The 12545-nt window shown below is 41.2% G+C and overlaps 1 protein-coding gene across 1 annotated transcript in view; it reads right to left on the bottom strand.

The window, feature by feature from the left end:
• The window catches only part of LOC124139313 (tachykinin-like peptides receptor 99D), a 135753-nt gene extending 129435 nt beyond the window's left edge, over nt 1–6318 (bottom strand). Inside the window, exons 1-2 of the mRNA XM_046506300.2 lie at nt 6045–6318; nt 4437–5595 (exon numbers count right to left, since the gene is read on the bottom strand). Of these exons, the coding sequence (XP_046362256.1) occupies nt 4437–5171 (735 nt within the window). The 5' untranslated portion in view covers nt 5172–5595; nt 6045–6318. The remainder of the gene's footprint in view (nt 1–4436; nt 5596–6044) is intronic.
• Nucleotides 6319–12545: the final 6227 nt, after the last annotated feature.

Here is a 12545-nt window from a genome sequence, read left to right as displayed (position 1 = left end):
ATTGACTGTAACAGTGCGTTAAACACTTACATTGACGCCTATCTCTCTGCCTCGCGATCAACCTGTCTGTATTACATATCTGGTCACATTTTAACCTGTCTACATAGGTAAATAATCCGTTCCTAAATTACATTCCAACCACCAAGATCTCTACAACGCTGTCTCGATCTCTGCCGAGCTATTTGTATCGGTCAAATCCAACTATTCACCAGGTGTTACCAGAGGTGGTGTGACTGTCTAGTGGTGCAGGTGCTCGCTCGTCGATATTTGGGACCGAACATGTATTAGTCTGGTTTGATTGAGAGAGAATATAGTATTTTTAGCCCCCCCCCCCCCCCCCCCCCCCCCCCCCCCCCCCCCCCCCCCCCCCCCCCCCCCCCCCCCCCCCCCCCCCCCCCCCCCCCCCCCCCCACACACACACACACACACCACACACCCCACACATACTTCAAAATAAATTCTTTCTCTGAATTGTGAAAGGAATTTTTCGTAATCCAATACAGTATTTCTTAAAACCATTTGGCATCTCAATTGAAAAGTTCAAAAATCTAACAAAGGACAGCGATTATTTCCATCATATTCGGGAACATATAAATTTTCTCCTGGCACACCTTCCTCCTGACGACTCTCACTTACCATCTAAACTCGACGATGAACAATATCAGCATGTAGCCATCAGCCTAACCTAGCTGTTCGTAAAAAAGTGAGTGAGTGAGTGTGGCTTTACGTCACCGATAGCGACATTTCAGCCATATCATGACAGGGGACACGAGGAATGGGCTTAAGACATGGTACCAATATGGAGAATCGAAACCGGACCTTCGGCGTTATGAGCGAACGCTGTACCCACAAGACTACCGATCACCCCTAGGAACCCACAGAACATGTGTTTACTAGATATTCGGGGTGAAGTCCAACGACGTCACAATGTTCTCTGTCTAGATCTCTCATGCGTTTAATTGATATACAACATGGAAGTCGATTAGTTTTGTACGATTTGGAATGAATATACTAGTATATATTCAAATCGTACAAAACTGTAATCGACTTAAATGCTGCAAATCATGCCACGGGAGGCACCTATTAACTTAGATAACGTAGAGCAAACACTCCCGGAGAAGGGGTGATGAACAGAGGCAGAACCAGGATGATACCAAAGAAACTGGAGACCGTCAGTGGAACCCCGGCCTCTGCAAGTACTGCCGTGGAGACAGCGTTTATGGTTCTCGCAGTAAGCTGCTTTGATTGCTATCCGTGTCCCTGAGGAGCCAGGGAAATCCAGTCCGACTTGGAACGCGTCCCTTCTTACAACATAAATACAGGAAGAAAGTTAATGGCTCTGGTAGATTGGTAACTCTGGACTTATGTCAATGATAAGAAATAAACGCATTTCACTCTTCAAATGATTTCTTAGAAGTGTATCAGACTTCTTTGTACTTGGAATGGTTCGATGAAGATCGCGAATTTCATTTACCAATATGACTCGTTTATTTGCAAGGAGAAATAGGCCTAGGGTTATTATCTACATACATTCATGTCAAGTTTTATGCACACCAGAAACGGAGAGCATATTACACAAAGTCTTGGATTGATCAGTCTAATTCATATTTTACTTAAGACGACTGTATCGGCATTGAGTTATGTGAGAGTTTATTAAACAATGGGATGAATTTTAAAAGCGTTTTTTTTTAAATAATGAAGGAAATGTGAATCACAGCGGGAAACGTGATCAACAGCGGTTTCAGGTTAAATGTACTCGTGTCAATATTGATACAAAAGGGTAACATCACGAAAGGTGTGTTATATCGACAAAACTGATAAATCAATACTAAAGCACAAAAATGACATGCCTGTTTATTGATTAACACCCGTGACAGGATATAACGACAGTCCTCAGTCAAGCTGGTTGTAATATAACGGTACCTCATGTGACCTGTGTACACGGGTAAATCGAAAGTCGATCAGTCTTGCTATTTTTAAAAGGTTTCATTTCGATAACGTTATAGGTTTAAATGGAACATCGTGACTTATGATTAGGGATTATTAACGCTGTTAGGAACAGGATGATAGCTAAATGAACGTGTTTTCGCGAACACCTGGTGTCATTATCGACTTTCAGTGGTCCATTCATTGAACTTTTGCCTTTGACGCCAAATGGAATCTGTTTCAGCGGATAATCTAGACTGGTTATTCTCATACGTTTACGTTTTTATGTTTACAAGATCAACACTTTTTCAAAAAGAGTTGATCGGTATTTCTGCAATATATTGTTAATCTACAAACCCTTATCTTCAGGTGGAAAAAGAATCATATAACTTTCTTTATGTGGCTTATTTCAAATTGACTTTGGATGATGACAGCCGACACATCTGGGGTAGAACATCTATCTGGGAGTTGTGCTTATCGCAAAGAGATGACAGCAGAAGGTATCTATTGTACTATTAAGTATCGTGAACTACTGTCATAAAGGGGCTTTGGTGTAGTCTCTCAGAACTTCACTCTCTCCTTGTCTCTCTGTGTATGTCACTCTCTCTTTCTCTCACCCACAGACACCCTTGACGTGACGCGTAACGTGACGTAACGCACACAACACGTGACATGACACGAGTTATTAGCTGTTGCCTCGCCATAAAGCCCCATTGTATAACTCGCTGGCCTTTGTTGGGTACACAATTTTAATATTTATCGAAGCACATCCTAATCATTCCAAACATACCTTATACCTGGACGCACATATGTGTGTGTGTGTGTGTGTGTGTGTGTGGCTGGAGGTGTGTCATACGGGCCAGCGCCAGATGCTTCCTTGAGATTATTCTGCCTTTCCATGAGATACTGATCTAGGGTTCAATGCAAAGTGTCACACTGAACATATGGACGTTGAGGGCCATAGGTAACACCCCACGTACAACAGTTCAAACGACAATATACTGTCCAACACAAGCAAACGCGTTTTCGAAACTGTGGCGTGAAATGTTTGTTACAAGTCCATACAAATATTCCAATTATCGCGACCGTGACGCGAAATGTTCGCGTCCCGGTCGCGAACAGCACGACGCTTGTTTAACCAGTAATACACGCACACAATTGTTTAACTTCTTTCAGTGGCATTTAGCCACTTAGTTCAATTAGTTCAACAAGCGGCATTAAGCAGAGGGTGTGTCTCGAACTGTGTCTGTGTCCATGGTAAAACATATCTCGAAGTAAAGCTAAGGTTGTTAATCTGAATTCAAATTATTTCGAGAGCACTTCCATAAAACAGAGGATCTGAGTTATTATACAGTTAGCATACAGTTTGTTTGTTTGTTTGTTGTTTAACGCCGCACTCAGCAATATTCCAGCTATATGACGACGGTCTGTAAATAATCGAGTCTGGACCAGACAATCCAGTGATTGACATCATGAGCATCGATCCACTCAATTGGGACCGGTGACATGCATCAACCAAGTCAGCGAGCCTGACGACCCGATCCCGTTAGTCGCCTCTTACAACAAGTATAGTCGCCTTTTACGACAAGTATAGTCGCCTTTTACGGCATGCATGGGTTGCTAAAGACCGATTCTACCCCGGATCTTCACGGGTTCTGTAGCATACTGAAAAACATTACTCTATGTACTTCTATTTTGTGGTTGAGATCTGCATACGTTATATATTCGCGCGAACTGAAGATGGATGAAAGTAATAACCGTATTCACAAAAGTGATCATCGCTTCAAAAGCACAGTCAAAAAGTCACAAGTGCACATACAGAATTCACAAACAAAGTCGTGTGTGTAGACGGGAAAAACATCTGTAAGTACTGAGTGTATTCAGAAACAGAGTTACCGCGTTTGTGTTTACTTAAATGTTGATAATAATGTATTTAGATACAGAAACATTTGTAATCATCAGATACAAGCCTTGGCAGTACTCAACAAATTAAACAGTTGATAACTAAATATCATTTGGCGTAAGAACTTTACAGAAACTCCGATCAACGTAATCCCGTACACAGAACCATTGATGAACACACTCACAGTACTGCCAAAGATACATCGGCATCAACATATGTTCCAACTTTAATATGAAGAATGAAACCGAAGGAGGGAAGCTTGCTGAGCTGTATCGCGTTTCATTACATCATCTCGTACTTGACAGCAGTGTTTGCTCACAGTATATATTACAAAGCGTTACTGCGATTGAGGAACATCACACAAGCAGATTCCCGCACCTCAGTGCACGAGAAGGCCTATCAGTGAGACCATTCTGTCGGAAATAATATTTGTGTAACATTTAGTTCAGTTGATTCAGCAGCCGGACACTATCAATCATAGGATGATTGACGATAGTTTGTTTTACCTGAAGTAAACCGTGGCGTGTACCTGTTTTGTTCTACCTTGACATCCTGAAAGATAGAATGCTCGATGCAAGTGTACGTAAAAGTAGAAACGTGCACCTACCTTTCTCTTGTTTCTGCTGCGGACGTCTTCCGTAGGGTTGGTATTTCCGGGCGCTCGTGCTCCCCAAATATAACATCCGATCCGGAAGTAGCAAACACTAATCACTAGAAGAGGCATCATGTATTGTACAAGAATTATGTATAAGTTATAGTAGAACGGGAAGTTTTTCAGCTGTGGCGGGAAATCAAACTGACACATATCCCTATCAACCTTGTAGAACAATGCACAAGGCAGTCCAGAAAGGATGGCGAACCACCATATCGCTGTAATAATGATGGCGGCAGAACGTTTGGAACATCCGGCTTTGAAAGGATGAAGCACCGCGATGTACCTGTCGACGGCGATGACGCTGAGCGTGATGATACTGACGTTGACCGAGATAATCTGCACGAACGGAGCAAGGGAGCACATGAAGTTGGCTAAAACCCAACGCTGTAGCAACGCCGCTTGAAATTGAAATGGAATGCTGAACAGCCCAATGATGACGTCGGCTACGGCGAGATTGGCGATGAAGATGTTGGTGACGGTGTGCATTCGGCGGTTCCTGACAATGACGAGGATGACGAGGCCGTTGCCGATGACGGCAAGGAGTGATATTGAGCCGTATAAGAAAGCCAGGAGGAATATGAGACCAGGAGGGACATCATATGCCTCGTCTTCAAGCGTCATATTCCTCTCCGTCAACGTCAGATTATACAACGTGTAAGGGAATGATGTGTTGGTAAGGAAACTCATAGTATCGCACTAAGATAACCGTTTCCTTCAAGCAGGGATTTAGATCTTGAAAAACATGCTTAAAAGTACCACAAAGCCAGGATGCTCACGATCTCTTATGTGGTCATGGCGAAGACGTTAAAGATATTGAAAACGTCATATTCAAATTTAAAGTTAAATGTCCTACCACTTGGAAACACTGTCTTCAGATACCCGTCTCCTGTGACTTACAACTTGCACTTGTTCGTCTATCACATCAATCATCATCAGACATTGAATACAAGTGACAATTGGGGACGTTACGCTTGACGTAGTAATGTCATTCCACGCTTTCCTGGCTGTACACTTCTCTCATGATGGTCAAATGTTCAGACTGTAGACTTATGGTTGAAAACTCATCTCAGGACAACACTGACCCCAGTTTAGTCATGTCCGTGGATTATACCTATTGAGTTAAACACGTAAGCTACACTGGTTTTTACAAACTGACATTTATAGAATTTCCAGGGCAGACATTTGTGTTAGAATACAATTATTTCAGTAGACTTTCGAATAAATTAATAATTACAATATACAAAAAATACTTAATTGGATAGCAAAAAGCTTCTTTTTTTTCTGGGGAAATCCAATTTGCAGACTAGAATGTCAGGAAGGTAATTTAAAATTCCGAATTCACAAATACGGTTGCATACGAGCTAATTAGAAGATGTCAGTATCATTTACTCGTCCAGTATGAGAACATTTCAATAAATTAGTGTGACAATATTATCAATAGGAAGAACGAAAAATTATCAGAATAGGCTATTCTATGCTTGGGTAAAGTATAGGATTTTCGGTATTTCGAAAACTAAGGTGAACAGTCATTGAAGCAAAATTGTCTTAAAGTACATGTACCTCCAAATTCTGAAGATTCTTCCTGTTCACAATCCCTTCGATGTGGTACACACTCACACTCCTCCGTTCCTGTGACTGTTCCTGCCGAACTTTGACAGTGCTTTCTCCACGTTGAGAATATCACATTTTCATTAACTGGTCTAGTTCCATAGATCACATAAAATTAAGAGACAAATTTAAATCACTCTGGAAATAACTTCACTAAAGTTTAACCTCACATGATCCGCAGTGAGTGGCCTATGCCAAACTGCCTCGACCATAGCATTACACTCACGGATCAATATCTCGTAGCACGTGACTGTGACGTCACCGCGGCGGAGCCTTCCTGGTGCTCGCTGGCAGAGGAGCGAAGCGTATGTTAAGAAAATCTGTGTTAACTTTCCCGGAGTATCTCAGCTCGTCAAATTGAGACTATGCATTCTGTGACTTCTCCAACGCTTTAGTAAAGGAGTGGGATTTATGACAACCCAAATGAGAACAGCTATTTGCAATGACTTTTTCGTAGCAATGTTGTATCCTTTTTGAACACATCGGGATTTCTTTGATATCGATTTCGCAACAAGAAGGGTGGGTTTGCCACGTAGCATTATAACGACAATCCTCCTTGCTAACGAATTATCTACCTTTACGAAACTTCTAAATATGAAAAATTGCACGTTAAATCTTCCCATCGCGTAAATACAAGCTTGAGGCAAGATTAGGCCGGTATATTTACGTCAAAATTATTACAATTTGCTGCAAGTATTACAATTTACCTTTTTATTACAATTTACGTCGTAACATGACGTTTGTGATCGGCATACGACGAAGAAGTTTTTATACTCCAGCAACGTAATATCATAAATTGGCATTCAGTTGCAGATTTGGGAGGATTTGGATTGAATGGTTGTATGATTTGGTAATTTGTGTCTGCAGGAGTATATAAGATACCAATTCGTTCTCTTTTATTAATCATTTTACTGTCTGTTATTCTAACCAGATGAAAAGACTGCAGTGGTTTTTCCTCAATGAATCCCCTTAAAACAAAATCTCTGAAATAGGTGCCTGATGTGAATGCCCGCTGATCTATTTCTTTTTCTTACTAATGAGAACGCTACAGTTGTGAAAACAACAACCTGTAAATAGAGCCATTTACACTTAGCGAATATTGGAAGCTAAAAGACGTAATAATATTTCCATAGTGATAAGTAATATCTGCTAAAAGTATATTGCTTGAAACATGTCTGAAATAATCACAGTACGCGCATGTCATTTTCTATTCCGTTTCATCAAGAATTTTAATTAGAATCCGACTTTATAGCCATCTAAGAGACAAGTGGCAAGAATTAATCTACCTGTTGAGATTTAAATCTGTTTATGACATATACGCGCGACTTGAATTGCTTGACACCTGTGACCGGACGTGGAAGTCACGTGACTAGCCTCCCTTTGACCCTCAGAGGGCGATTCATGGCCATGCACCTTATGCGTCACATGTTGACCTCGATTGGGGCTGGTATTATTAACGACCGTGCCCGTATTGTGAGTAATGAAAACTGAAGCCTGGAGTCCGCGGAAACATATTGACCTGTCCAGTTCAAAGCGCTACAGTAGGCAGTGTACATGGCTTTTAACACCTACAGTGGTGTGATGCATCGCTCACACGTCTCAAGACTGGGTCGTTAAGAGGACGACCTAGAAGAAAGGGTTCTCTTCACGGGGCAGCATTTTTAAAATTCCTGAAACTGTCCCTTGATTCCATTGTATACGTATTGTTTGTGTTCAAATATTGTTTGTTTGTTGTTTAACAAACACCGCACTTTATGACAGTGGTCTTTAATAAATCAAGTCTGGGCCAGAAAATCCAGTGATTGACATCATGAGCATCGGAGTACGCATTTGGGATATGATGCCATTCACTAACCAAGTCTGCGAGCCTGACCACCCGATCCCGTTAGTCGCCTCGTACGGCAAGCATGGGATGCCAAATACCTGTACTAGGTAGATAAGGGCCATTGGCGGACTATTTTTTTTCTTTCTTACGTTTATAGTCTTTTATTTTTGACCAGATCTAGTATAAACATTAAAAAAGAGTAGTGAAAAAAAGACGAACGCTTGCATTTTTTGTGAGCAAGTCTTTTATCCGAAATAAATTTTAGACCATATGTTTGTACTTTTTTTCAGTATCTCACAAAAATGAGGTTGGCTAAAGACTTGTTGATGTTCAAATATAAGAAAACAACTTGTAGTGTTGCTGTAAGTCCCAAATAAACACAAAGTTGCTGGAAAGAAAAAGGAACAGTTTTCATTTATATGGACACATTCAATAAAGTTCATAACAAGTACATAATAAATTGAAGAGACGCTGTGGGTTTCTTCATGCCTTGATCTTTTGTTTTAGACAGACCTTGATCTAATTGAATATACTCCGCGGAGATCTAGAAAGGATTATGTCGTGGGAGAAGACCGACATGCGAATCGTGTGACTGCACAAGCAACGTGAGATTAATGATATGCCTGGATATACAGTCGCTCTTGGTCGATGCCCGTGTTATCGATCACTGGTCCCCAGTACAGCGCGCTTTCCCTGGTGCGGACAAAGTAGTCAGGATCGGACTGCCCCGATCTTGGTTCCAATCACTTGGTTGTCGAGTTAAAACTCGAATTTTATAACTGCCTCCCGTGAATATGCAACACTTTTGCTGGCGTTTAACATCATCCATTCCCTTCTTCCCATCCAGCTGTATCAAATAATAACTGTTTGCATATTTATTTTCCCAAATAAATGGTACGGTTGCCTTCTATTTTTCGTGTTCGGGCCGGAGCGATCAACAGATATCACATTTCCGTTTCCATGGCGACATGGATTTAAAAAGGAACAAAAAGGGTTGATCGAGAATAAGATAGAATTAAGTTTTTGGGGTTATAACGGATAACAGCTTTTGAAAATTTAAATAAAAATGTAAGGGATCGTTAGAAGAACATCTGGTCTGTAAGTGACTTTTTTGTTTGATCTGTCAGATTCCTTGTCCGGAGATACGTCCCAAAATGAGAGTTTTTGTGCATTCAGTTGTATTAAAAAGCACTGTGGGTATGTCTATGATCGATTTGTGGTCGGAGAGCAGACAGTAGCACTGCTGTTCAATATGGAAACGAAATACGTGCTTCCTGTTTCTTAATGCCTGCCTGCTCTTTTCTTGAAATAACTCGACATTTGGTGTCTTCTCCATGCATCAACGTTTCATGGTAAATAGTGCTACCTGTGAGTTCTGGAATAGGCCCCCAGTAACTTATGCTGGTCGTAAGGGGCGTCTTAAAGGGAGACTGGTTTCGAGCCAATTGGCAGTTGCAGCAAATGTGAATAAAATAGATAAACAAGCACGTTGTTTCTCAATAAACCCACATGTTTAACACGGCACTCAACATATTCCAGCTACATGGCGGCGGTCTGTAAATTATCCAGTCTGAACCAGACGATCCAGTTTTGACATAGTGAGCATTGATCTATACGCAGTTTGGCTACGATGACATGCACCAACCAAGACGGTGATCCTGTACACCGTTTCCGTTCACCGCGTCTTGCGACCAGCAAAGGTTTCTAAATAAATTCTAAGCCGGATCTTAACTGGATCTTCCTCCTGCATACACCAATGTATCTTCCTCCTGCATACACCAATGTATCTTCCTCCTGCATACACCAATGTATCGTCCTCCTGCATACACCAATGTATCTTCCTCCTGCATACACCATGTATCTTCCTCCTACATACACCAATGTGTCTTCCTCCTACATACACCAATGTATCTTCCTCCTACATACACCAATGTATCGTCCTCCCATATACACCAATGTGTCTTCCTCCTACATACACCATGTATCTTCCTCATACATACACCAATGTATCTTCCTCCTATATACACCAATGTATCTTCCTCCTACATACACCAATGTGTCTTCCTCCTACATACACCAATGTATCTTCCTCCTACATACACCAATGTATCGTCCTCCTATATACACCATGTTTCTCTTTCTCATACATACACCAATGTATCTTCCTCCTATATACACCAATGTATTATCCTCCTACATACACCAATGTATCTTCCTCCTATATACACCAATGTATTATCCTCCTACATACACCAATGTATCTTCCTCCTGCACCCACCCACGTATCTTCCCCATGCATACACCAATGTATCTTCCTCCTACATACACCAATGTGTATTCCTCCGACATACACCCACGTATCTTCCTCCTGCATAAACCAATGTATCTTCCTACTCCATACACCCACGTATCTTCTTACTGCATACACCCACGTATCTTCCTCATGCATACACCAATATATCTTCCTCCTACATACACCAATGTATCTTCCTCCTATATACACCAATGTATCTTCCTCCTACATACACCAATGTATCTTCCTCCTATATACACCAATGTATCTTCCTCCTATATACACCAATGTGTCTTCCTCCTGCATACATCAATGTATCTTCCTCCTACATACACCACGTATCTTCCTCATGCATACACCAATATATATTTCTCCTACATACACCAATGTATCTTCCTCCTATATACACCAATGTATCTTCCTCATGCATACACCAAAGTGTCTTCCTCCTAAATACACCATGTATCTTCCTCCTATATACACCAATGTGTCTTTCTCCTACATACACCAATGTTTCTTCCTCCTACAAACACCAATGTATCTCCCTCCTATTTACACCAATGTATCGTCCTCCTGCATACACCAGTGTATCTTCCTTCTACATACACCAATGTATCTTCCTCCTGCATACACCAATGTATCTTCCTCCTACATACACCAATGTATCTTCCTTCTGCATACACCAATGCATCTTCATCCTACATACACCAATGTATCTTCCTCCTGCATACACCAATGTATCTTCCTTCTACATACACCAATGTATCTTCCTCCTACATACACCAATGTGTCTTCCTCCTGCATACACCAATGTATCTTCCTTCTACATACACCAATGTATCTTCCTCCTGCATACACCAATGTATCTTCCTCCTACATACACCAATGTATCTCCATCCTATATACACCAATGTATCTTCCTCCTACATACACCAATGTATCTTCCTCCTGCATACACCAATGTATCTTCCTTCTGCATACACCAATGTATCTCCCTCCTATATACACCAATGTATCTCCATCCTATATACACTAATGTATCTTCCTCCTATATACACCAATGTATCGTCCTCCTGCATACACCAATGTTTCTTCCTCCTACATACACCCACGTATCTTCCTCCTACATACACCAATGTATCTTCCTCCTACATACACCAGTGTATCTTCATCCTATATTCACCAATGTATCTTCCTCCTACATACACCAATGTATGTCCATCCTATATACACCAATGTATCTTCCTCCTACATACACCCACGTATCTTCCTCCTACATACACCAATGTATCTTCCTCCTACATACACCAGTGTATCTTCATCCTATATACACCAATGTATCTTCCTCCTATATACACCAATGTATCCTCCTCCTGCATACACCAAAGTTTCTTCCTCCTACATACACCCACGTATCTTCCTCCTACATACACCGATGTATCTTCCTCCTACATACACCAATGTATCTTCACCTTATACACACCGACTTATCCTCCTCCTACATACACGAATGTATCTTCCTCCTACATACACCATGTATCTTCCTCCTACATACACCAATGTATCTTCCTCCTATATACACCAATGTATCTTCCTCCTACATACACCTTGTATCTTCCTCCTGCATACACCAATGTTTCTTCCTCCTACATACACCCACGTATCTTCCTCCTACATACACCAATGTATCTTCCTCCTACATACACCAATGTATCTTCCTCTTATACACACCGACTTATCCTCCTCCTACATACACCTTGTATCTTCCTCCTGCATACACCAATGTGTCTTCCTCCTACAAACACCATGTATCTTCCTCCTACATACACAATATATCTTCCTTCTATATACACCAATGTATCTTCCTTCTACATACACCAATGTATCTTCCTCCTACATACACCAATGTATCTCCCTCCTAAATACACCAAGGTGTCTTCCTCCTACATACACCATGTATCTTCCTCCTACATACACAATATATCTTCCTTCTATATACACCAATGAATCTTCCTCCTATATACACCAATTTGTCTTCCTCCTATATACACCAATTTGTCTTCCTCCTATATACACCAATATATCTTCCTCCTGCATACACCAATGTATCTTCCTCCTGTACACACACATGTATCTGTCTCCTTCATACACCTATGTGTACTAGTATTCCTCCAACATACACCCATGCATCTTCCTCCAACAAACACCCGTGTATCTGTCTCCAACATACACCCGCGTATCTCCCCCAATTTGTTATTGACAAAATGAAGCTGGGAGGTTGTGTTGAAGCAACCACAGATATGTGTATTCCTGCAACATACACCAATGTATCTTC

Source organism: Haliotis rufescens, unplaced genomic scaffold (assembly GCF_023055435.1).
Source record: "Haliotis rufescens isolate VD_foot unplaced genomic scaffold, xgHalRufe1.0.p SCAF_8, whole genome shotgun sequence".
Taxonomy (NCBI): Eukaryota; Metazoa; Mollusca; class Gastropoda; order Lepetellida; family Haliotidae; genus Haliotis; species Haliotis rufescens.
Note: the sequence above shows the minus strand (reverse complement) of the source record. Positions and strands in the feature narration are given on the sequence as shown.